This window comes from Equus przewalskii, unplaced genomic scaffold (assembly GCF_037783145.1).
Source record: "Equus przewalskii isolate Varuska unplaced genomic scaffold, EquPr2 ChrUn-3, whole genome shotgun sequence".
NCBI lineage: Eukaryota > Metazoa > Chordata > Mammalia > Perissodactyla > Equidae > Equus > Equus przewalskii.
In genome coordinates this window covers 1,582,989-1,608,440 of record NW_027228751.1, presented here as the reverse complement: position 1 = coordinate 1,608,440, position 25,452 = coordinate 1,582,989, and the positions used below count along the sequence as shown (strand labels likewise).

The following is a 25,452-nucleotide window of genomic DNA, read 5'->3' as shown; positions in this document are numbered from 1 at the left end:
AATTTTATCTTCCAGTAAGCTCCAATATTGTCATCCAAGGCTTTCCCACTGAGGGATAGAGATAGGACTTGAATTCTAAATGCAGAGCCCATATTCTCCCCACACACCGGATAACCCATCCTGTTCTGAATTCCACCTTGGGAAGCCAGAGACATGGAGAGGAACAGGGCCTGCAGCATAGTCCAACCTTGTAGGAACCCTATCATCAAGTAGGGGAGCCCTGCTGTTAACATTTTCTGGGGCCTTGTGGAGGCTGAGTACTGCTTTATAACCTTGCTTTTGCTCCCTTAAATGTTTCTGAAATGTGACTGGGTTTACAGCTGACGTCGCCTTTCCACTGTAGGAAACCCAGTGGTTCCCGATAGGTTGGTTCCAGCCAGCACAACAGTTGGCCTTGGGCTGAGTGTAGTACAGTCGACTGAGAAGCATATCAGCTCTTCCACAAAAGAAACTTAACTTTCTCGCCACTGTCTCTGCCCATCCACTCTGCCTCACTTCCCCACCTCAGACCCGGAGTACGGTCAGCCCATTTGTGTGGGATAAGAATACTTTCTTTAAGGAATCCATCAAATTGATTTAAACCTCAGAACCATTGCCTCAGCTGGCACATGTGGTTTGATTCTCTTACAAGTAAATTGAATTCACTGGCATGAGGTTTTGAGGGGATTGTGAAGAATCTCACAGAGGTTGAATGAGACTCTGGCCCCAAATTATGGATCTGTACTCTGGGTTTATTTCATTTCCTGGCCGCTACGGACCTGAGCAGAAGACAGATTCCCTTTGATGTCAGAGTGGCTCTATCTTTGACTCAGGTCCTGAGGGGAAAGTGTGAAGCAAGGGAAGAATTAGGCTCAGAAGGCTCTATAAATAAAGAAAACACCTTGTCCCTAATTAAGGCACCTGCGTGGTACTTTCTTCTCCGTCCCTCACGTAATGGAGGCTTACTTTGTCATTTATTAAGTGGCCTCAATAGAACTAGTCCTCTCGTACAACGCTGTCATAGGGTCAGATGAGGTCGTGTATGTGCTGTAAACATGCAAATAATATCATCATCACCAGGAAGCTAGAATTTGAGTTGGCAATCTAGGGAACATGTGCCAAACGTGGACCTCGAGCCAATTTTTATTACCCTGGCACCAAATGGAATAGTTAATGCCTAACTATGAAGTCAGTTCTCTCTATATAACTCCCTCGCTGCCTGCCTGTGCCTCCTCCACCTCCCTAGCTCTTTACTCCCTCTTCCACCTCACAACATGGCCACTGGCTTGACACCAGTCCCTCCATCCCCCTGCGTATACCCAGATAGTCTACGCTTCTCTGAGTAGCAGGGCATAAACCCAGGATTGTGCAAAGAGTGTAGACTTTGAAGAACTGGACTTGAGTGTTCTCTGTAAGCCTGGGCTGATTTCAACCTCTCTGAGCCAATTTCCTAAAAAATCAGTATCCATGATCTACTTCTGAAGATTGATGTGAAGATGAGCTAAAATGAAAGATCTTGATAGTGTGTAAAATATTGTAGCAGCAGAGTCCAAATCTCTCTTCAAGGCTGTCTGACTGGCTCTTCCTTTTTAGAAAATGGCTGGTTTTCCAAAGATGCGTCTTAATAACTGAGACCTTTAAAAATGCCCTAAGGAACCCTGTGAGCCCCATCTTGGCTTTTTATAGATAGAGTAAAATGACTTGCCCAAGACCACAAAGATCAAGAGTGGCTAAGGACATCAATCTTACTCGAAAATCTGTGCTTTTTCCACCGTAGCCACCTCTTTATTGTGAAATGCCCACCATCACCCAGAGTTGCCTTCTATACTCCAGCTGCCTCAGCCTCACAGTCTGGTGGCCATTTCCTCCCCTAGTGACCAAGGCAGCCTGGAGCCACTCTCTTCCCTTTTCCTGCCATGCTCCATTGCCCAGACATCCTGCAGACGATGCCTGTGGCTATTCGGCATCTGTGTGAGTTCACTGTTTCTGGGGCCTTCTCCTGTAGGGTATGGTCAAACAATTATCCTACCTGCCTGTCCCTTGTTTCTGCTGTAACTTTTAAAGCCCGTCGCCATCTCTCCCAGTTTACGCTGCCGGCTCAGAGAATCTCCTCAGGCCTGGCGCCTGTCTGAAGCCCGATCCCAGTACCACCAGTACCACTATGTCTTTTGATGCCCCTAAAACCCCTTACTCAGCTGTACAGTAAAGGTTTTGGTGTTTATTACACATGTGTGAAGATGTGCAAAGAAGGAGGCGAGGAAGGCTATGACCTCTGAAGGAGGTGCAGGCCAGAACAAGCAGCATCATGCATCCATCCATCCGGAAGGCTGCTGCCTGTGCTGTGTTTGCCTGATCCTTTTCAGAAAAGCAAATTTAAAAAGTAGGCTCTCCTTGATCCTATTGCCTTAAGATCCCAGTGTTGACGCTTTACTCCCAGGCCTCCTCGGGGGCCTCCTTCCCACTCCCTCCACTTCTTTCTTTCTTCTCCCTGAAAACCTTGAGGATTTGGAATACTTCCTGCCCACGTCTTCAACCAAGGGACCGCCAGGGGATTTCAGTGTCTATTGCTTTTTTCTCCGAGATTGGAACAGCTCCGACCAGCTACTACTTGAAAGACATAGAAGTATTTTTTGTTTCTTATCAAAAAAAGAATGGAGTTTTCTTGCAACTAAATGAGAACTTGCTATCTTTCTTGCCCCAAGGTGGGGGGGTGTATGTTTGTATGTTTATGGGGATGTGGGTGTCCAGCCTTCTCTTCCTCCATCTCTCTATCCTGGTAGCCAAAGCCGATGTTCTGAACCACACCAAGGAGGGCAGGCTGCCTTTCACCACAGACATTCAGTCATTAGCTTGCTTGCTTACCTGCCTCTGTACCCTTTGCCCAGAGGGTTCTCTTGTCAGTCAGTCTGTCTGTCATCTCCGCAGGACATTTGTTTATCTGGGCCGCAGAACTCCCTGCACTTGACAATCGCTACAATCTTTCTGCCTTTTCTCTTAAACAGCTTTTTTAAAGCCCCCAGAGACCCTTTAAGAAAAGAAAAAAGAATGCAAATAGAAATTGCGCTGGAAGCTGAAATGAACATTGTTGTGAGTCATGGGATCCTGGCCACACGGGGACAAACTATTTTTTATTTTGGGTAATATTTCTTCTTTGGCATTTATTACACCTCTGTTAAACACAGCTCATGTGACACAGTGTTACTCATAGGCAATCAGAGAAAAAGCTGAAAGTTGAGCCATCAGTAGGGCAGGGCAACTTATTGTTAATAGCAGCCATTAAAGCTGAAAGGAAAAATTACCCATGTGCCCCTGCCAGACCTGTCTGCCTGAGATGAGATTGGGCCTCCAGGCCGGAAGGGGGGCTGGGCAAACATGAGAGCAGGAGAATGGAATGTAGAAACCCGAGATCTATGTAAGGGAAGATAGAGCTGAATTCAAGTTTGGGCCCTACCCTAAGAATAGAAAAAAATCCCTTGATCCTGACAATTCAAGCAGCACTTCTGTCTCATCCTCCTTTCTCATGAAAGCACCTAAAAGCTCTTACCCAGAGATTTGCTGCAAGACCCCTTTTAGCTACAGAGAGGAAACTCAACAGAAAGATACATATAGCAGCAACACTTGCTAATTATGCAGTGCTTTCCACCACGAGATAGAAGTTGTAACAGATTGACTATACCAAAATTCTTTGCCATTAGACCTTAGGGTTCAGCAAGGCAATTTTATTTATTTATTTTTATTTTATTGAGGTCGTACTGGCTTTAAACATTGTATAAATTTCAGGTGTACGTTATTAAATTTCAGTTTCTGTATAGATTGCATCATGTTAGCAGTGCATTTTTTTTAATTTTAAAAAGTCTGTATTTAAAAGAGCATATGGTTTAAAATCCTCTCAGACATTTTAAATTCTAGTCAAAGATGCAACACCATTTACCCACTCTGACAAGCCACTCTAAAAGCGTGCTTTTAAAAATGGGGCCATATAAGCTGTCAGCTAGGAAAATAAATTTGAGAGGGCTTTGCAGAGAGTGTGTTTATAAAACTCATACCAGGTCTGGAAGAGAAAGGCACTGGCCCATTTTGTGGATAGTGCTAACTCACTTAGGGGCAGAGGGTGACGATTGTTATCAAGATCACATATCAATTTGGAAAATTATAATAGCAACTGGGCTTGTGGCTTGGAGTATGGCCCATGAAGAATGCTGCCCACCCTACACCTCAGGAGGACTGATGGGGTGGGGCAATCTTGCAGCTCTGCACACTTTTTTGGGGTGGAGATATCAGGATGAAGTTTGAAAGGCCAGTTGGACAGCCCCAGGGATGACCTCCAGGGCTGGCTAGAAGTCTGAGCAGAGCTGGCAGGACTTAGGCAACCCCAGAGTACACGGCTGGCTCAAGATAAGTGGTCTGGCCTGTCAAGTGGGGGAGTGCCTGCTGACTCAGACCCAGAGAGGTGTTTCATACTCAGAGTGTCTGATTTCTCAGCTATGACCACATCCAGTTCTGGGCTCCGGCCCTAACCTGTTCCTTGGTGATCAAATCTAATGTCAGGTCAGATCAGCTTAACTCATCACCAAGGAAATTCTTGATGGAGCTTAGCTCCTTCTTGCATTTGGTGGTTTTGTCCCATTAAGAGGAGGGGTTCTCAGCCTCTTTGTCTTGGTGGCACAATCTTGAATAGTAGAATTATTTTGGTTGCACTTTGGAATGAGTTTTAAGCTTTCTTAAAGGATCTTCGGCACCGTGTCACTCAATGAGTGGAATTCTTTTTTCTGCATCTAGCTCTTGAATACACTCAGCACACAGTCCTTCTTGATATTATGCTGTCTCTTCCCTTCTGCTCTCAGCAGATAGATTGTAGGAACTGGGTGACCCGCTCGGCTCAACGTCCCACTTACAGACACTGCTGACGCACTGTCTATCTTATGTGTTCTAGTAGTTATACTGTAGTCTATTCAAATGTCTTAAAAATTAGTTTTATGCACTTATCAATTGTTTAAGAGTCTGACAATTTTGCCTTCAGGATTTCCTGTCAGAGACTGTGAAGTTAAAGGTCTCTGCGGCAGAGTTTCCATGCTGTGATTAAGTGTGGAGAGTGCTCTGGGGGGTATATTATATGTCTTAAGGGATAAGATAGGAATAGGACAGGACTGATAGAATGGGTGGTCCAGGCACATCCTCTCAGAACCCCTAACTCTACCCTACATCCTACTGATCATGGCTCCTTCCTCACCTGTAGATTATCCCTAGAGGAGATTCATGTCACCACCTTGAGACACCTGCTAAGTGTACTGGAAAGATTTGAGTGTTGGGAAGGCATTGAAAAGCTGGTATTGGAAAGAATTAGTTAAGGTGAGATTTGACTGAAGAGACGCAAGAGTCCCAGGGGGTCCTTGGGGGCCGAGAGCAGGTGAGCAGCAGCTTTGCAGTGTCAGTGCAGTGGATCTGCCTCAAGAGGTAGGTCTGGGGCTCGGGAAAGTCAGGAAGTTGTTTTTCTAGTATTCCCCATGTGAGTGGAGGCAATTTTCTAAAATGTTATGTCCACTTTGGATTCTTTGATCTTTAAGAAATATGAATAGGAGAAAAGGACAGATGGCAGGATAGATGAGGACTTTCAAAGGGCCTGTGATTATTTATTCTTTAGAAGAGAAGGCTAATGAATTGTTGAATTGTTTTACATAGAGGGATGCTATGAAGAGGATGTTAAGGAAAGTTCATCACAAAGAAATGGCAGGACAAGAGAAAATAAAGTAAAATGTTTTTGTTTTAAGTGAGATATGGGGTCCTTTGGGAAGCTTCAAAAAATTCAGAAGTCATGGGGCCAGCCCAGTGGCATCGTGGTTAAGTGCGTGCGCTCTGCTTCAGCAACCTGGGGTTTGCTGGTTCAGATCCCAGGTAGGGACCTACATACCACTTGTTGAGCCATGCCGGGGCAGTGTCCCTCATACAAAGTAGAGGAGATTGGGCACAGATGTTAGCTCAGGGCCAACATCTTTTCACAAGCATATCATTAAATACTGGACTCTCGAATGAGATGAGAATCTCCATTTTGGGAGATAGAAAAGGCAGCTCCCACGTGGTTTGAGTTGGTTTGGCATCTTCAAGGTGAGGGTGGGATTCTTAAATTTATTTACTTGGATTTCTGAGGCCTGGTACAAATTCCTTTGTGATTTCCATGTTTGTTGTGCCCCCTGGCACCACTGAATTGCACACCACCAGGCCATAGCAGTCACTGTGGTAAGAGGCTGTGGGCTCTGTGCCACACATGCTACCGAAGTTGCTTCTGTGGCCAAGTGAGGGAGGGTTTCACCCTTGGTTATGATTTAGGGGCTATTATATTTTTAATGGACCTGAAAAATCTGTTAAAATGCGGTAACTTCAAGACTTTCCAAAGACTGAAAGGAGTAGAGGGAGGATGTGGGCATCAGCTATAATCTAATTTTTCTCCCATCATACTTGCTTTCCCCATTTCTCAATTGCTATCTCCCAGTGTAATTACCATCGCAGGCATTTCCTCTTCGTCCCCTGTAGGTACACCACATTGTGCCAACAACTCGTGGCCCAGCAGGAATATACAGTATCCTTTGCCAGTGTCGATCAGGGCTTGATTACTCTTCACGGCTGTAATTCAAGCCTGCTAATCCTCCTCTGCCTTAGGAAAAGAGGCCTGTTCTATTAGATAAGCTGATTACTGTCTGGTGTGTGCTTCATGCCTAGCAAGAGTTGTTTATATGTGGAGTTATTGCTGGTTGGAGTCTGTGCTTTACTGCCCTGAGTAAGCTTGCTTGGAGGTCAGGGGTATCGGGCTTCACCTCAGATCTGGGCGGGGTGAGAAATGGAGTCTTGATTACAGCTGCTTTTCTCTCAACCTCTGCCCCAGTGGCTAAATATTTACTTTTCCTCTCTGTTAACGGAAGAAACCAGATAAGGTTTTAAGAGTCTGAGACTTTTGCCCCCAGGACTCCCTGTCAAAGGTCATAGAGTAAAAGATCACTGCCCCAGACTTTGCACACTCTGGTTAGGTCTGTAGGGCCACCTTAGCGGTATGTTGTCTTGAGGGCTAAGTGAGAGAGGAACAGGGTGGGACAAAGCTGAGTATGTGGTGAAGGCAACAGCCACAGACTCAAGAGTGCCCAACCACAGGGCAAGGATGCCTGCAGAGACCATTTGAATGCTTTCTCGCATTCAGAGATGTTTTCTTCAAAGCCACAAAAGCCTTGAAACCACCTTTGTCTCTCCCTCCCAGCCCATCTCTGGTCTGGTGTGCAGCTTGTGGCTGGGGTGCCTCGCTCTTCACGGAGGAGGAAGTGCGTTTGTTACGATTGTCTGCCCAGTGAAGTTGGCGTGATGGATGCTGGCTGAGCTCTTAGGATCCCCACCCCGTTCACTGCAGCGGCTCTTCAGGGAGAGGGTGGGACGTCCTGTCCCCAGCTGCAGAGCTGAGGTTAAACTTAATAATAGCTCTTCAGTGTTTAAGTTCTCCACGTGGTTGCTGCATTCAGTGGCATGAGGATGCGTGGCTGCGGAACCAGTTACAGGTAAACGCGAGCCCCTGGCCTTGGCCTTGGTCAACCTCTGTGGGAGGCTGTGTTGGTGTCTGCTTGTATATGTGAATATGTGGCAGCCTACACTGGAATAAGGAAAATAGGATGAATGTCAACACACTTGATTGTGATAATATCCCAAGCAGAGGCCTTTTGTTGAGTAATCTTCCTCCGCACCACTGTGTTTTAATGATCCGTTTGTCTGCGTTTCTCCATGAAACTGTCCATTCCTTTAGGGTGGGCATTTTTGTATCCCCAGTACCCAGTACCTGCCTGGTCATATGGTAAGCACTCAAGGAATGATTCTTTAATTTAATTAATGAATAAGCTAATTGGTATATTTCAGTGATGAAGGCATCTACCCAGGAGCAAATGCACGGTATAAATGGTTAGGTCTTTATCACAGCTCATTGCACGTGCATTCCTCCTCATGCACCTTCCTGCTTTTTTTCCTATGAAGAAGAGACTCCACATGCCCAGCAGCATGGGTGTTCCTTAGATGTCAAGGGCGTGGTCAGCTAAAGGCAGGACAGAAACACTGCAAGGCCAAGTAGCATGTTAGGAAGGACACTGTGACATGTGCTTTAGAGGGAAGGGCCACTGTGTTGGGTCCTAACCACTGGGACATCTGGTCTATGCAGTGCTTCTTGACTTACAAACATCTTAAGGGTTATCTCGTCTCCCTCTTTTCTTCTACCTTTTCTCCCTCAGTTTCCTTTCTCAGTCCTCTTCCCCTTCCTTCCATCTCCTACAGCTCGCCTTCTTCCCTCTACCTTTTCTAGGGAAATTGTTATCTCCTAAAGATCGACATACTCTCCAAATGGATGAATTGTACCCCCAGAGAGATTTCTTTTCCTTCTGAACTTAGTTTATACTCCTAAGAAAAATCCAGAGGAACCACACAGAAGAGGTTGCACACTCCAGCAGAGCTATGAAAAATTCACTGCAAAGTTTAAGCCTGATTTGAGCAATGAAATGTTTCTTTGACGTGCAATGATTAATTTTCTCTAATTTTAAGGGAGTATGAAGCTCTGAGTTTAGTATACCCATCATTGTATATATGGCTTGAGCTTCTAAATCTCAGCTGAAATTTAAGACTGGACGTCTACACTAGATCCCATGGTTGTGCCACTGTGTGTTCTCTGTGTGTGTATAGGAGATTGTGTGTGCTGTCATTCAGAAGATGGAGGTACAAGTAATGGAGTCTTTTCTCTTCAGCCCGTGAACTGAGTAGATGCTTGGCTCTCAAAAGAATAATTGTCTGGGAAAACCACACCTTGAAATTCACCTTAGCATCTTTGAAATAATCTTAGGAGTTTAGTAATGCTGTATCCCAGAGACTCTGACCGTGTTGCTAAACTCTGAGCATTTTCCTGCAAGACGTAAGCATGGTCTAGACTATCGTGTTTTGAGATTCTAGGGTCTTGCCAAACAGAACTGCACTAGTTGCAACAAGGCAGAGAGAAATTAAGAAAACCCCTGCTTTTTATTCTATTCATCATTCTCTACATCCCTGTCACTTAAAGCCTGGATAACTGTCTGATCTCTGATGTGTTGCTGCCGTCCTGAGTTCTGTGACCAGCAGCATTGTTTGAATATTGGCCTAAAGTAGAAATCTCTAGGTCTATCCCAAAGTAACTTCCCTGGGATCCTCTGTAGAAGAGGAAAGAGAATTGTATCAACATAATATGCATTGATTTACAGAATCTTAGAATTAGCTACTTTTTTTCCTAATGTCATGGCTCTTCACGTGTTTGAAATAATATTTGAAGATAAGGAGGACAGGCTGAGATCATTCCATAACCTTTTTATTTTTTCTGAGATAAAGGAATAGATGTTATATATGCATTCAGCCATCTTGATACAAGTGCTAGGCGCTCCTTTCATTGGAGGACTTCAAAGCACCTTCTTCTCCATTTTCTATGAGCCCGGGTGTCATTTGATAGCATATGAAGGCATATATAAAGGTGGCCCCATAGTTCTGGTTTTCAAATTGGGAATAGAACCTGGAATTGGATGGTCTCTCCTACTGTGTGACCTTAAAACAAGGTCTTGTGCCAGCAACCCAATGACATTCATTACTGAACCGAGCAACGACACCATAACTTGAATTTCGCTTCCGGATCTCCTATCCCAAGAAGTGAAGACAAATTCAACTTTAAAAAAAGTGTTTGCACAACTGTAACTTTGGATGCTTTGGTGTGTAAACAATTCTGTGACTTTTTGGTTTGCTTTAAGACAGAGTAGGGAAGAAGGCCTTGAAGTTGGGAAAACCACATGTGGTGTTAGTAGTTTTTCTTGGTTTAGGCTAGTTCAAGAGAGCAAAGAAATGAAATTCTGCAAAAGGCAGCATGAAACTTCACATTGGCCTCCAACCTGTGAAAATTGCCAGCTGCTAATTCAGGCCCTAGTGGCTGGTTCAGCCCTGTTATTTCTTCAAGACGCTGGCCCTCACTTGCTACCAGCCTCACTAAGATTGGAGGCAGCTCGGATATAGGAGGAACACTCTCAAGTAAGTCAAGTGCATAAGTAGTTGTCCCTTCTGACACCCCTGTGCTTCCGCTCCCTCATCTGAATAAAGGGCTCAATAACACCCATAATGTTCATGTGAGAATAAAAGCAAATGAACTAATTTTTGACAAATTGCTTTATAAAGTTTAATTCCTACACAAGAAAATATTGCTTCCCCCATTCTCCCATACCATTTGTCCACACATCTGTTCTATCCATTTCATGTTACATTGTTAGCCGATGCTTCTCTTTCCCCTATGATTCTGTAAACTTATTTCTGGTTGAGTCTCCCCAACCGAAATATAGGACCCAGCAGAGAGTAGATGATCAGTATATCTTTGTTGGATGAAAGATTGACTCAGAGACCAAGGGGGTCCTTGTTGGGATGGCAGTGTTGGTGAAATTGTGCAGGCCAGTAACACTTGGTGCAGGCTGAGAGGTTTTTATTTTAACGGTAAGCTGTAAGGCTGTCACTAAACATAAGTGGACATGACCAGTCTGGCAGAATAGAGCAGAGTGCTCTTGGAAAGCAGGCAGCACCAAAAGAGAAGAAAATCTGGCTTCTAAGATTACCGTATGTCTGCTACCCCACAGACCATGAGCCCCTGCAAAGGTCTTTGCTGAGGTGGGGACAGCTGGAGTCTCCCCTCCGATCTGCGGGGGACTTTCTGGGTGCTCAGCCCTCTGTGCCTCTATGTCCTCATCGAAATAGGTGCTGCTTGCTAGGGGCTCTCCCATGAGGCCGGATGCAGCCCAGTGAAGTACCATTAACAAAGGGCCTGGGAAGGGCGGTGCTAACTTCTGGCTGGTGGAACAGTGTGCACATCGTGCAGGCTCGAGAGCAGATATTATGTGGATCAGAGTGATGTCAGCTCACTCAGTGGAGGAGAAAACAGGACACCTCTTCAGAGAAGTATAGTAAGAACCACAGTAAATAAGGCCCAGCCTCAGGGAGGCAGATCTTTAAAAGAAAATTAAGATAACCGTCATCTGTCTCTCTGTCAACCATTGATGTATTCAGCTAGCGCCTTGTGGTGCTAAATGCTTTTTGATGATGATGGTCATGATGACCACTGTACCTCCCCACAGGGGGAGGGTGCCTCCTGTGCGTGAGTTCTTGGTGGGAGGGCTCCATCTTTACTGCACAGAGAGGAGGGATGGACCAGAGGATCCTGCTCCCTCCACTCCGCGACTTTCCTGATTTTACCAGGATGTAAAGCAAGTGGAGGCAGCAACAACAACGAAAAGCTCATCTGAAAATCAGAGCCTAATCGCTCCCATCTGCTCCAGCACTGCTTCCCCTCGCTGCCTGCCAGGATGTTTGCCGCAGATGCTAAGGATCACATTATTTTCGATAAGTTGTAATCATTTACTTGAAATCGACTTCTCCTCTCAAATGTCCCCCTGGAAACTTGAATTGGCATTTGAGAAGCTCTGTTCAGGATGGAATTTGAATGCTGGCACTCAAGTTTAAGAAAGGCGAAGCCCATTTAACTGCCACGTGTTGGAGTACTCAAGGTTTCAACCACTTGGGCTCTGTTGGGAGGAGAGCAGGAGGCCCTGTGGACAGTCCAGGAGCTCAGAGCCACCCCTTATCTCATTCTCCGAGGAGAAGCATAGATGCTGAGATGGGAAAGGTTGGAAATGATGGCTCCATGGACTCTTTCCCAAAGCAGAAATGCCGTGTATCCCTTAAGACGTCTTGATCCCCATGAGATGCTCCTCTTTTCTCCAGTGACTAGGCTAGTGAAGACTGAAGGCGTGTTTTGCAGTCTGCAGCTCATAGTCTCAAATGCCCTCTCCCCATTCCACTGCCACAAACTGGCATTTCTTATTTAGTGCCTCTTGCCCAGGATGACAATCCATACACAGTTGGCATCCTGTCCTGCCGTCCCATCTTCCCTGTCAGTCAAAGGCTTAATGCTTTCAGAGGCTACTTGGAAGGTTTTGAGAAGCAGCAAAAGCCTCCTGCTTCTCATGCAGCCTGTTTGCCTGCAGATTCTGCCGCTCCTGGTGTCTGAGAATGGCATGAGTGACTCATTAGCAGCAAGGCATGTGCTTGGTGTGGTTTTTGTAACAAGGGGTGATGGATCATCCATATCCTCTCTCTGAAGGACCCTGACTGACCTTGTGTGCATTCGTGAGATGACTGTCTGGGGTCACAGGTGTTGTTTGTGGTCATGGAAAAAGGAAAGCTAATTGGCATGTATTTTGAAATGGGACCTGGGCCGCCTGTAAATAGACCCGATGTCCTTCAGCTACAGAATTTCTGTTACCACCAAAGTGAATGGAGGTGATTTCTTCTCTAAGTAGGCTGCATTGGCATTTCTCTTTCCCTTCTCTTGTGTCCCTCTTCCAATCCTCTGGAACTGACAAATTCAGCAGGCTGGTTTGAGTACAAACATTGTTTTACTATAGTGTAAGGAATATCTCAATATAAGCTATGTATAGGTGGGCAAATTACAGTGGCCTAAAGTAATTTGTTAGAACTTAGTCTCGCATACTTTCTGCTGTTATATTTGCTTCTAGGTTTACAGTTTAGTCTGCCTTAGATTACCGTGGGTGAAGACAGAATCCTCTGGTCGCTCTCTTCTTCATCACAGAGGCAGCAGAGTGCTCCTGGCTGGTTTCCACATGCAGCCACCCCTCACCACCCACCCCTGTCTTCTTCAGTCTAGTCTACCCTCCTCCAGACCACCCAACACCCTGGCCAGGAGGCATCTCCATTCCCTGTTCCCTCACCCCAGACTTCCCCAATCTTCTGCCCCTGCTAATAGCCTGGGTAGTATCCAGAGAGGCCCCTCTAATGATGAAGCCTCTTTCTATCTGTTCTAAACCTTCTTTTTTTGCAGAAAGAAATTCTCCCTAGTGGCTACTCAGGTTTTTCTGTGACTTGCCTCTGGTTATTAAATCTGCCTCTTTCTAATTTCCTCTATAACACTCTAACCAACATGAAATCGCTCTACCTTCTAGAGTTCTTTCTTTCTTTTTCTTTTTTTTTAATAGCTTGTATTAGCTTAGATTGGTTAGGCTGCCAAAAACAAAACAAAATAACTTGGCTTAAACAAAATTTTATATCTCTCTTACTTTCATATAGTTCAAAGGCAACCATCCAGGCTGGTCTCCACGGTATGAGAACTTCCAATCTGCTTTCTCTCCCTGGGGTGACTTCCATTCCCCAGGCAAACTCATGGTCAAAGTTGGCTGCAAGCGTCCCAGCTATTATATTCATGTTCCAGCTAGCAGAAGGAAAGGAGAAAGGGGCAAGAAAGGCAGTCCTTCTTTTTAGGAACATTCCTAGAAGTTTTATATCCTACTTCTGCTTATCTTTCACTGGGGTTTGGTCCCATGAGACATGACCATATCTAGCTGCAAGGGAAGCTGGAAAGTGTCTTTCTTCCCACTAGCCATTCCAGCTAAAAATCAGTGTTCTGTTTCTATAGAGAGGGATATATTGGAGGAAACCAAGAGATAAGCCTTTTCTTTCATCTCTGTGCTTTTCCTTAGGTGTTCCCTCTCCCAGGTCCCATGTAGGAGAGAGACAAATGCTCCATCGTATCTCATATCTCAATGTAAATATTAGCATAGTTAATGTGTACCTGTACATAAAATGATATTATTAGTAGTAGTGTTAGTTGTAGTGCTAACAGTAGTCCTGAGATTCAATGAGTCCTTTCTTCTTGCCCTGTACAAGAAAAACACACTTGTCCTTTTTCTTCCCCACACTTCGACTTTCCATCCTGTCACAGATTCAAAAGAATTGTGTTTCTAATGGAGCAAGAACTAGAAGGACCAAGTTAAAGAGGCTGAAGCGATGGAGTGAGCGAGATTATTGCACCCTGTTTCCTGATTCCAGACCCCATGTCTGATTCTGGCTGAAATTTGCTGTTTGCTATCTGTGTTGTCATTCCTCTGTCTGCCCATGGTCTGCACACCTCTGTCTATGGGGCTCATCTGGCAGAGGCGTCATTTCCATCTTGTTGGAGGGTAAGCTTACTCCAGCAAGGTGAAAGCATATTATAGTAGTAGTCTTAGTCTTCTGTGACTGTAGAATTGGAAATAATCATAGAGCAAGTTAAGAATAAATTATTAATGTCTTCGATAAGGAGTCCTCGAGGTCAATAGCATATTGTTTTAGGAACCCTGCCTTTGAATTACCCCATGGCTTTCAAAAACTGGGAAGGATTCTCGTGGGAACAAGATGCCCTTTATTTCAAACTTAGTTCTGTTGGAATTGTTTGGTAGATTGGAGAAAAAAAAAATAGTTCTGCTCCATTGAGTTTGCAAATATGGGCAAGAAAATCCCAACTGTCACTAGGAGCCAGAAGAGCATTTGTAGTCTTCAGACAGTGGCATGATGTAGAGAAGGTAAGACCACACATGATACAAACGTGGCAACATCCAGTTATTTTAATATTTTGAGTGTGGGATTCCTCTGTGCTCCAGCAGAGAAGGATGGTTGTGAGGTCTGAATCCCACCTGAAAGTCGAAACTGAAACACAGTTCTATAAACTTGGGTTGTGAATAGAATCTTTACTCTCTTCTGGTTATAATTTATTTATTTTTTAATGGAAATTTGAAAGCAGCCATTAGAGATGACTTCCAGGCTAGCCTGTGTGACACAAGGTGAGATTGCTTCAGAGTGAAGTGGTTCCCCCAAGGGTCTTTCAGCTTTCTAGAAGGACTGAGTCTTCTGGTGTAAGCTCTGCTAGGTCAGGAAGACCTGGACACTTTCTGGTTCAGGAAGACTAATGTCACGGGCTCTCTGTAGAGGCGGGACACTTCAGGCTTCAGAGGAAGCAAGATTCTTAATGTTCTTATTTATTTATTTATTTATTTATTTTTGAGGAAGATTGGCCCTGAGCTAAGATCTGCTGCCAATCCTCCTCTTTTTGCTGAGGAAGATTGGCCCTGAGCGAACATCTGTGCCCATCTTCCTCTATTTTATATTTGAGATGCCTGCCACAGCATGGCTTGATAAGTAGTGTGTAAGTCTGTGCCTGGGACCCAAACCAGCAAACCCCAGGCTGCCAAAGCAGAACGTGCAAACTTAACCGCTACACCACCAAGCCAGCCCCAGAGTCTTAATATTCTTGAGAGAAGAATAGCAAGAAAGAACATAAGGAGGAGAAAGAGGAGAAAACAGAAGATGTCTTAAAATTTATTCTGTTGGCTGAGGATTGATTTCTTGGCTGTGGCGGTGTCAGTGTGAGCTTACCTGGGAGCACAGGACAATGAGATGGGGTGGACATGCATGTATGTGTGTCTGTACACTTAGTGACTTAGCCTGGTTCCTTCTGTGTTGCTGATTCCCAACATGCAGAAACCAAACTCTTGGGGCTGGCCCGGTGATGCAGCTGTTAAGTGCGCACATTCTGCTTCAGCGGCCTGGGATTTGCCAGTTCGGATCCCGCGTGCGGACATGGCACTGCTTGGCAACCCATCCTGTGGCAGGCGTCCCACATATAAAGTGTAGGAGGATGGGCATGAATGTTAGCTCAGGGCCAGTCTTCCTCAGCAGAAAGAGGAGGATTGGCAGCAGTTTGCTCAGGGCTAATCTTCCTCAAAAAAAAAAAAAAAAAAGAAAGAAAGAAAGAAAGAAACCAAATTCCTATCTGTAAATCTATCTTGCTTTCTTATTCTTTCCAAAAGGAACTTTATCAATGGGAATGATTTAGATTTAACAAACAACTGAAAACCTACCAGTTACCAAGGATGGATGTGTGCTTTTGTAAAAATCACCCTATTTAATCCTTAAAGAGAATTATGGTGTGGTTGATATTATTGATAACTGTTGGGTGATAATGAAACTGAGCTTAAGAGGGAGGCACAGTCACACAGCAGGGGTCTCGTACCTGGCTTTGTTCTTCCTTTGTGCCACGCTGTGGAGCTAACAGAAGAGAGAGCCCTGGGCCCTCTTTTTTGGGGATATTAAAATATGATGGGAGAGGAAATCTGCTGTGTATTAACACTTGCCGTGAAGCAGGCAATGTGCTAGGTGCCTATGGAGACTCCAAGCTGCAGACCATTTTCATCTTAAGGCAAGAGGATGTTGAGACATTTCTCTTGCTTCCTCTGTACTCTTGCTTCAGGAACTACCATTGTAGCGAGAAGCTTGCCCCTCCAGGGATTACACAAGTAAACCGCCAACTAGGAGCTCCACATTATTCATGCTTTTTGTGAACAGCTTGGTAGGAAACCATTTCTTGCATCCTGGGTTGCCATGTGCAATGTAGGCCTCAAACACCCTGCCCTGGTCCTCCCGAGAGTCTTTCCTCCTCCCTCACTCCTCTAGGCCTGGCAGTCTGAGGCCAAAGCCAGTGTGAAGTCACACCCTCCTCCCAGCTTCTGCAGCAGCTCCTTAGGCAGAGGGGTTCCCCGAGCGGCTCTCCAAGCTTGAGCTATTAAGGACCAAAGCCCCTCGCCCAGGCAGCCGGCACCCATCCAGAAAGGCAGGCCTGCTGCCTGGCACATGGGCCTTCTCTCTGCCAGCTGGCCCAGGAGGCTCAGCGTGCCAAGGAGGGGATGTGTGAACGGGATCCGTGCCCGAGCTTCTCCTGAGAAGGAGAAAACGCATGTGACCAGAGCCGCCGAAGCCTAGCCCAGAAAAAGAGATGACAAGAAAAGCATGGTAATGTTTCTCTAAAGAAAACCTTCAAACGTAAACAAACAAACAAACAAACAACCCTCAAACCGTCTCAAGAGTGTCATCTATTTTTATTTTTCACCATGCTATGGAGCTAACAGAAGAGAGCCCTGGGCCCATACTTACACTTTTTGGGGATATTAAAATATGGTGGGAGAGGAAATCTAAACCTCACACCAAGCCCTGTGCGTAGTGGCTGTTGGCTAAAGGTGAAGAAGTGAGTGCATCATTAAGCTCCTGGCACGACCACATTTTATTTTGAAACTCAGCACAGTGACTGGTGCCATAGGAGATGCTCAATAAATATTTGCAGGATGAAATACTTGTGGAATCTTAAAATCTTGCTGTTGACTGTCTAAACCTCTCAAGTCCCTTAGCATGGTCTACCTGCTTAAAAAACCCAGAAAATAAGTTGAGAGGACTAAAAGATGTCTTATGTTCATATTGAAACCCCTGGTGTCTAGACCTAAGAGACATTAGACCTATGGGTCCCCCCTTAGCGACCCTAAACTTCTAAAGGGCTGAGAGACAGACAGCCCTGGGAGTCCAAGGGTGGTGTTCAACATTCAGAGATTTTGTGAACTTGGACTTCTCATCTGACAAGGCTGCCCCAGGCCAACTGCAGCATCAAAGATCTCCACACGGGCCTGGAAGGTCTTGACTTGGTGGTAACTGGTTCTCCCGTGCTAACCGGAAGCTCTGACTGGCAGCTATTGCTAATGTTGGCTTATCAATTTCAGGAAATAAAATTGTTAATCATTTCCATTTGTTCGATGGGCAAACTCTTAACAACACAAAAAAGAGCGTTTCTGTTAAACTAGGAGGTTGAGAAGGAGAGGTGAAGAACATCAGGACACACCACCCCGAGCTTCAAGCCACTGACGTGAGATTTGGATCCCACATTTGGATTAGAAGAATCAAATTATGTCATAGTTATTTCTCAGCTCAAGTTGAGAAGTTTCCGGTTTATGACGTAATTGTGCTCCTGGGAAATGAAAGAAACTGGAGGAAGGAGAAGTGGGTGTGTGTCAAGTGGGGTTTTTGGTTGTCAGCCACCTACTCTGGCGACTTCAAGTGCAGAGCATAGGCCTTAAGGCAGTGGTGTTATGCGTAAGAAGGGACTAGAGGAGTGTAAACCATGGGCTTCTTGAAGCTAGAGCCTGTGTCTGTTCTTGGAAATCCCAGCACCCATCGCATTCCTGCCCCCATAGGTGCTTGGTCAGTAATTTAAGTGAACTGAGCCTTCCTCAGGGGGCTCATTTGTGGTAACATGATATGTATGGCCCCCTTCTCTGGGGGCTACTGTCAGCCCTCCTGGGAAGTCTTCCCCAGGTATCAGTCACGTGCCAGGCTCTCCCCCACACCCAGGGCCTTTATCATGGATGCTGTCAGCTTATTCGGTCCTGGAGGCTCTCACCTATGGACAGCGTAGATTTGCTTGTTTAGAATTGTCAGCTTTGAAAAGGCAGATTTGACAGTTTTTTGAATTGGGTATGGAGGAGGTGGCAGAGGGAAAGGCCTTCTTCCCAACAGTTAGCTGGCTCTCGTCCAACCCGTAACTGGAATGTGGAGAGAAGAAGCACATACGGGCCGAGGCGGAGATCTTTGGGTTGCACCATCCTGCATCCTTTCCTCCTTCAATCTTTCTTACATATTAAGAAATGCTTGAATAGATTCTCAGTGCCTGCGGCTCTGTGAGGTCGTATAGGGGATACATAGATTCAAGGACAGGTCCTCACTGCCTTTCAGAGGCTCACAGCCATGCTGGTGAGGTGGCAGGTGTGACCTGGTGTGTCCTGAGATGCGCCGTGGCTGTGCTGTAGACACTACATGGCCTGGTGCTCAGAGGTGAAGGAATGCATTTTTGGCTATTATCTGGGTAGGTTTCATGGAGAAAGATTCTGAGCTGAGATTTAAATGCGATAGGACTGTGGTAAGTGGATTTCTCTGGCTGAGAGGGAAGAGGAAATTCTATCACATGGCACAGTGGCTCTTACCCTGGTGGTGCCATGGGCAGAAGGAGGTCATTGAAGAGGACTAGATTTGGAAGAACTTAAACAAATTAGAATGATCACATCCACTTAGCTGCCATTTGTGAAAGAGAGTCAGAATCCTAATGCCGTAGTAGAGGATGAAGGGTCTAAGAGTTAAAGACCTAGCTTCTGGTCTGGGCTGTGTCCTATTTGCTTTGACTTTGGGGAAGTTACTTTGCCTTTGTAATCTTTGATGATCTGCGATGTAAATTTGGAATATTACTTCACGTTTTATAAGATGATGCCATTCAGTGTCTGCAAATACTTTATGAACAAATGGAAGGTGTACCTGTGATATTTTCAGGAGGCAAGCACTCTCTATTTCTACAAGTGCAGGGACCACGTATTTCTGTCCCATACTTCTGTCCAAAGTTCTGACCGCTGGGGAGATGGCAGAGCAGTCTTGAGGGTGAGGCTGGGAGAGCTCCACTCCCCCAGCTCTCCTGGTCATGCATAGGGAAGACAAGCTCATGGACAGTGGAATACCCTAATTGGAGGTTCAGTCTTGTGCCTTCAAATCAAGCAAAGAGATTGGTCAGAGAATTTGAGGGACCACCCTGGGGAAGCTGCCTTGTGCCTTTTTTCAAGCCACGTGTCTGTGGCTGGCTGGCTGTCTCTCTGTCTCTATCGCTATCATTTCTTAACTATCTCCCAGCCCAGCCTTGGGTCCCCGGACTGCTGTGCGAATCTGAAGACAACCCTCTCTGTAGATCTGCCCTCCTCCCCCGCTGCCTGCCGCACCTCTGGAAGTTTGAATCCAAGAAGGGACATTCCCCCCAGCACTAACCTGGGGACTCCCAGCCCATCCAGTCCTTGGTGAAGAAAGAGTGCCCTCTAGTGGGCACCGCCCAGAGCTGCTGCAGATCCATGTCACAGCTCGGGCAAGGACAAAACAACCCACACGCAGCCCTCCTGCCAAGGATCTTGAACATGCCTTTGGGTTTGGTTTGTTTTTCTCCTTGTGTGGAGAAAAATAAAGAAAGAAAGAACAGCGGGAGGTCAGTTGTGAGAGCAGCTCCGACAGGGCTGTGACAGTCCCCTTATCTTGGGAGTTTCACCACAGAATTAACCCGAGGGCCAGCGATGGCAGCAAGGTAGATGTGACATCAGATGCTTTTTAAAGAGCTTGTGACAATTTCTGTATAAATCACTTACTTGCCATGTCTGGTCGCTTACATGAGGGAGTAGATTTGTGCAAAGGAAACTCCTTCCTTAAGAATTATTACCCAAGAGTTAAATATCTCATTGGGCGACCCCTCTGTGGGTAGCGAATCCACTGCAGTTGATTACATTTTTGGTAGTGGAACTGTGCAGAGCTGACTATTAACACCCCACGTGTACTGGCATAAACAGGGGATTTGGCCCTTTAAAACCTGTTTCAGTAAAAGCTGGTGGATGGGGGAGCAAAGAGGGGAGGGGAGGGGGAGAGTGCAGGGCGCCCGTCAGGGAAGCAGGAACCTGATCATATGTGATGGTTGCTGGATTAGGTAACAGCTCCGCTGGTTGAAATTGGATCTTGGAGAATGAGTGTTAACATCTCTGGTGTCCTGGCGAAAGGTTCATTTGAGTCTTGCATGGTGCCACAGAGATAAAAAGGAGCTTTTAAATAATCATTTTGTCTCCTACTCGCCAGAGTGCTGGCTTCAAGCAATAAATAGGCAGCATCAATTCTGCTTAGACATATCACCCTTTTCATTTATTTATTTAATGTTCGTGGGATTTTTTTTTTTTTTTTAACTGACTAGCTGAACAGTTTCTCTGTCAGTGAATCCCAGCACCCATTTTTAGAGTGGTGCATTCGGCTTCTCCTCCTTCGGGGTAGAAATATGTGCATGCCGTGTTGTTTATTGGTCCATCCGTGCCTCCTCCAAGCAGACAGATACAGCCCAAGACCATCAGAACCAGAATCTTCTATGTAAAATAATGGAAGAGGAAGGTTTTCTCTTGTTTATATTGTTGTTGTTTGGGGTGGGGTTCTGATACATACTCTGAAATTTTCTATTTTCAAAATGATTTTGAGTATAATTTAAAGGGTGTAAATTGGAGAAGATTGTTGTTTTTATTTTCCCACATTTTTATGGGTTTTTTTTTGGTTTGTTTTCTTCAAATCTCTTGTTTGGGGCCTTTTTATGTGTCCTAAACTCTGAGTATAAATGCAAGCAACATTTGTGTTTTGATGCATTGTATTTCTATCATATCAAGTTCTTATTGGCCACATTCAGAAATCAATTATATTAAATCTTAGTGAATGCAGATTTCTTTTTAAAGAGTATTTTTTTAAAGGATTCATAAAATGATACAAAAGCTAAGCAAAATGTTAACACTTTACTGTGTTTTTTCCCCCCCAACTAAATATATCCTTCGTACTCCAGGCAGGTAAAAAAAAGAAGACTCAATATAGTTTAGTGCTTTATACTTCATGACCATCCTGAAACTTCCATGGAGACGAGGAGCTTGCAGTGTCTCCTTTCAGTGTCTTTTGCCAGCCTTAGCCATTTCCTTTCTTATTTTCTTTAAAACCAGTTAGATTCCAAGATCAAGAAGAATATTAATTAGGTAAGTGTGCAGAGTTTGTGTGGATAGTTTGTACTTCCCATTGATGGTTTAAAAGAAAAAGTGGAGCATGGGCATGGGTGAAAGTGAGAGGGGCTGTAAGGGGCACACATTCTCAGGTTTACATTGGGAGTATGGGAGGTAGTGAGGGTAACTCGCCCGTGGTCGCTACCTAGTCCCTGGAGGAACTAGTACCAGCAGCACATTGGTCTGTGGATGCCTGTCTCTGCCTGTCTTACTTCTCTCGTAACTAACGGAACTTTGCTAGAGGAATAAGCCCGTGGAGTGAGCCAGGCAGTCTTAGGCACAGGTGCTGGCTGAGGGTCCTTGAAATCATCTCAGGTAGGCAGTGCAGTGCGTAAGCCAGCCCTAGTAAAGTGCCTCCTGACCATTAAGATGACATTATTCCTTTTTGCTTTACGAACCTTGTTGAGACCAAAAATTATTATAAGCTCTTTCAGTGTTGGGTCACTTGCAAGAGTCATTGGTTATGGAGTAACCAGGAGGACCCACCTGGGGGCATCACCGCCCAGCTGGAGTGTTACCCCCTCAGCATCTTGGGGAGGTTTTCCATCAGCCCAGGTAGCTGCTTTCCAAGAGTTTTGGCCTCCTCTGGAGTACGTTGGACCTGACATTCAGGAGAGTGGATTAGAGAGCAAAATTTTGCCCCAGCACAATGTTTTTTAATGACCAAGCTAAAATGGAACAATGACATTCATTTTTTAAGAATGACTCCCATAGGATTTTTTTCATTTTTAAATGGCCCGTAAATATTTTTGTTGATAAAGCAATTAAAATTCACTAAATAAAATTCACTAGAGAAACACTCATAAATCCCACATACTAAGCCCTCACCTCAAAGAATTCACTGGACTGTGAGGTGAGGAAGGTAAGGCTTCTGGGCTCTAACACCAGGTGCCCAGGTGGGCAGATTCTTTTTGCCACCTTTTGGGACTGGTATTCAGGAAGTGGGTACAGCGTTCAATTGCTTTCTTCAGAAAACCTTTGTTCGTGGTGATATATTCTTCAGCGGACTTTGGAGATTTGAGTAAATAAATTCAAGCAACTGAATAATGTGACTAAATCTTTATTATTCAAAGATCAGTCAAAGAAGCAATTTCCCCTTTAGTCTCGTGAGCCTCCAAAAGGAGAATTCCACTGGACAAAAGTCCACAAAATAAACCTCAACCTGTGCCATCACCAATATAGCAATTTTATTTTAGTGCAGCAGAATATTAAAAATTCAGATGTGAAAGGAAAAGAGCCTGAGTCCCGAGTGTTTGCTCTTTGTGTGTCCGGGTGGACTTCCTTCTTTCTTCCCCAGCCAGCTGCCTTCCCCACGTCCTCCTCCCATCCTCTCTTACTTCATCACCGACCACCTGTTTCTACCCCGTGCCTTTAATCCTCTGCTCCTAACTGCCCTCACTGGTCCATGTGGCGTGACATCCCACTTGACTGTCTTGTGTTTCATGAAAGCAGTGCCACAGTTTTCCCTTCAGCACAGGAGTTGAGATTCCTTCTGAACAACTTTCAAGGTTGGTTCTTGTCACGCCTGTTAGAAGCCAGGAGCATGTGGGCACAGCCAGCAGTTATGCTGGTATTATGCGTGATGGAATGCCCTGAACATCTACATGTCCCCTCATATTGAGCTCATATCCACCTTCCCTGTCACAACTCCATGGGGTGCCTTGCGAGGGCTCAGGAGTCTACTGGAAATGGCACCATCCCCTTGAGGCTCACCACATGCGCCCTGCCCTGAAACAGCTCTTGCCTCTCTCACTGCTCTGGTGCTCATGTATCCACCGGGCGACAGACACCCTGCCATCCCCATCCCCAAAATGGGAACGAACACAGGACTGCTTCTCCTCTGCCTTTAATCACTTCCCTCCTTTCCTACTCTACCCAAAAGTGTTTTTTTTTAATTGAAAATTCCTTTCATGTTCCCTCTCCGCAAAGACTTGGCTGCTGACACCTAAACTGGGTTTAGATGAGTGATTTATTTTATGGCAGGTTGTGTGATGGTAGTAAAAAGAGAGTGCCTCCCTCTTATGCTGATTTACTCAATTGCTCCATCTCTTTCAGTCCAAATCACCCCACCCCCAAAATGGTCCATGGTTTTAATAAAAAGTGGCCATCTCGTTCATCTGAGCCTCCTCCATCCTACCAGAACACGGGCTTCTCTGAATCCCTGAGATAGCTTGTTAAAAGGGTCTCACCCTAGTTTCTAACAGGACAGATTCCTTCTTACCTGGAATGAGTAGACCTCAATTTGGAGAGAGAAACATCTCTACTGCAGGGCCAATTTGTCTTCTTGCTATTTTGGACTTTTCTACTCTCTCTGCTCTTCCAGGGGAAAGGTCTTGAGATTTCACTCCAAGTAACTGAATTTGCCTAGCTTAGGTTGTCTTGGAGATGAAAATTTAGGCCAATCAAATATTACAAAGTCAATGTGTATGAAACTACAAATTCACAGAAATCTAAAATTAGAAATGAAGAAGGAAATGCTTTTCCTTGAATTAAAATTTGGCAGTTTGCGGATGAAAGTGAAAATTACATTCTGTTATAATTAATTCTTTTGTAGTTTTGAAAGTTCTCTTATTGTGGTAAAAGAGACATAACATAAAATTTACGTTTTAGCTATTTTTAAATGTACAGTTCAGTGGCATTAAGTACATCCACATTGTCGTGCAACCATCACTACAAGCCATCTCATGAACTCTTTCATCTTCCCCAAATGAAACTCTGTATCCATTAAACCACTAACTCCTCTGTGCCCCGCTCCCACCACCCCTGGTACCCAGTAGTCTACTTTCTGCCTCCATGAATTGGACTGTTTGGGTACCTCATATAAGTGAAGTATAATTAATTTTTGGAACAAAGTGAATCACTCCTTGCATTTTATCCCCCTCTCAGTGCCTGTCTTTTTCCAGCTCTTTGCCCATTTCTCAGATACCATATTGCAAGTAATTTGAAGACTTATTTAGCTAAATGACACTCTTTTTTTTTTTTTAATTTTCTCCCTTGGGTTACTGTTAACACTGCCCCTCTCTTTGTGTCTTCCTGCAGTTTTGAGTATCCGGGGAGCCCAGGAAGAGGAGCCAACAGACCCCCAGCTGATGCGACTGGACAACATGCTGTTAGCAGAGGGGGTGGCGGGGCCAGAGAAGGGCGGTGGCTCGGCTGCGGCAGCGGCAGCAGCGGCAGCTTCTGGAGGGGCAGGTTCAGACAACTCAGTGGAGCATTCCGATTACAGAGCCAAACTCTCACAGATCAGACAAATCTACCACACGGAACTGGAGAAATACGAGCAGGTAAACACAGCCTTGAGGGGTCTCCGGCACCCCAGGCCCTTTAGGAAAGGATGGAGGGGACATAAGACTCCGGGCCTCTCAGAGAATGAGGGACAGCCTTTCCTGGACATTGACTTTCTTGGGTCCAGCATTTCCTGTCTAATCACAGAGCTACTTGCTGAACTTGACTCCACTAAGTCTTTGGTGTCCACTATGAAAAACCCAGGCAACCTGGAGATAAAGGCATTAAAAAAAATTTAGTTGTGAAAGATGATTTCAGGAAACAGTAATAGTCAATATAAGGTCCAGTCCGTACCTGGAACTCTGGAATATTTGCCCGTCGCTTGCAGCCTGGGGTCTTGTCAGGGTGATATAGGTCCTGAGCAGAGTCACCACCTGACCTGCGGGGAGGTGGCTGCCTTCCTCTGGCCCTTGTTAGCTGCTTGTTTAGGAGGATTCTTCATCTTCCGGGCGCTCATGGAATCCTAAGAAAAAGGATACTAAAACTTGGCCTTAAAGTCTCTCGCTCTACCCAGACCCAGTTAAATTGAGAGTCAAACCTGTTCTCCTTTGTATGTATGATATGCAATAGGATATACACCTTTGTTTCTAAAAAGAATAGAGGATCTCAGGGGACCCCTGGAGTCAGGATTCCAATCCTGACACTCCACTGATGATCTGTGGGACCCAGTGTTCCACACACTCTACCCCAAAAGCTCGTGGTATATGACAGAGAGCTGTGGATTTGAAGTCAAAGATATCACAGGGCCATAAAAATCATATGAAGGAAAGAATAAGAAAGGCTGTACATTACGAAGCAGCATATGTGTGTAAGGTGTTCTAATTGTAACACAGCTCCTCTCTACTCGAGATCCCCCCTCCACATATATACATTAGTT

General features: G+C 45.2%; 1 protein-coding gene across 8 annotated transcripts in view; it reads left to right on the top strand.

Moving 5' to 3' along the window:
* PBX1 (PBX homeobox 1) overlaps positions 1 to 25,452 on the top strand; it is a 308,844-nt gene that overhangs the window by 193,852 nt on the left and 89,540 nt on the right. For all 8 annotated transcript variants that reach the window (XM_008514481.2, XM_008514478.2, XM_070608177.1 and 5 more), the window contains one exon: positions 24,330 to 24,574. In XM_008514481.2, the coding sequence (XP_008512703.1) occupies positions 24,330 to 24,574 (245 nt within the window). The remainder of the gene's footprint in view (positions 1 to 24,329; positions 24,575 to 25,452) is intronic.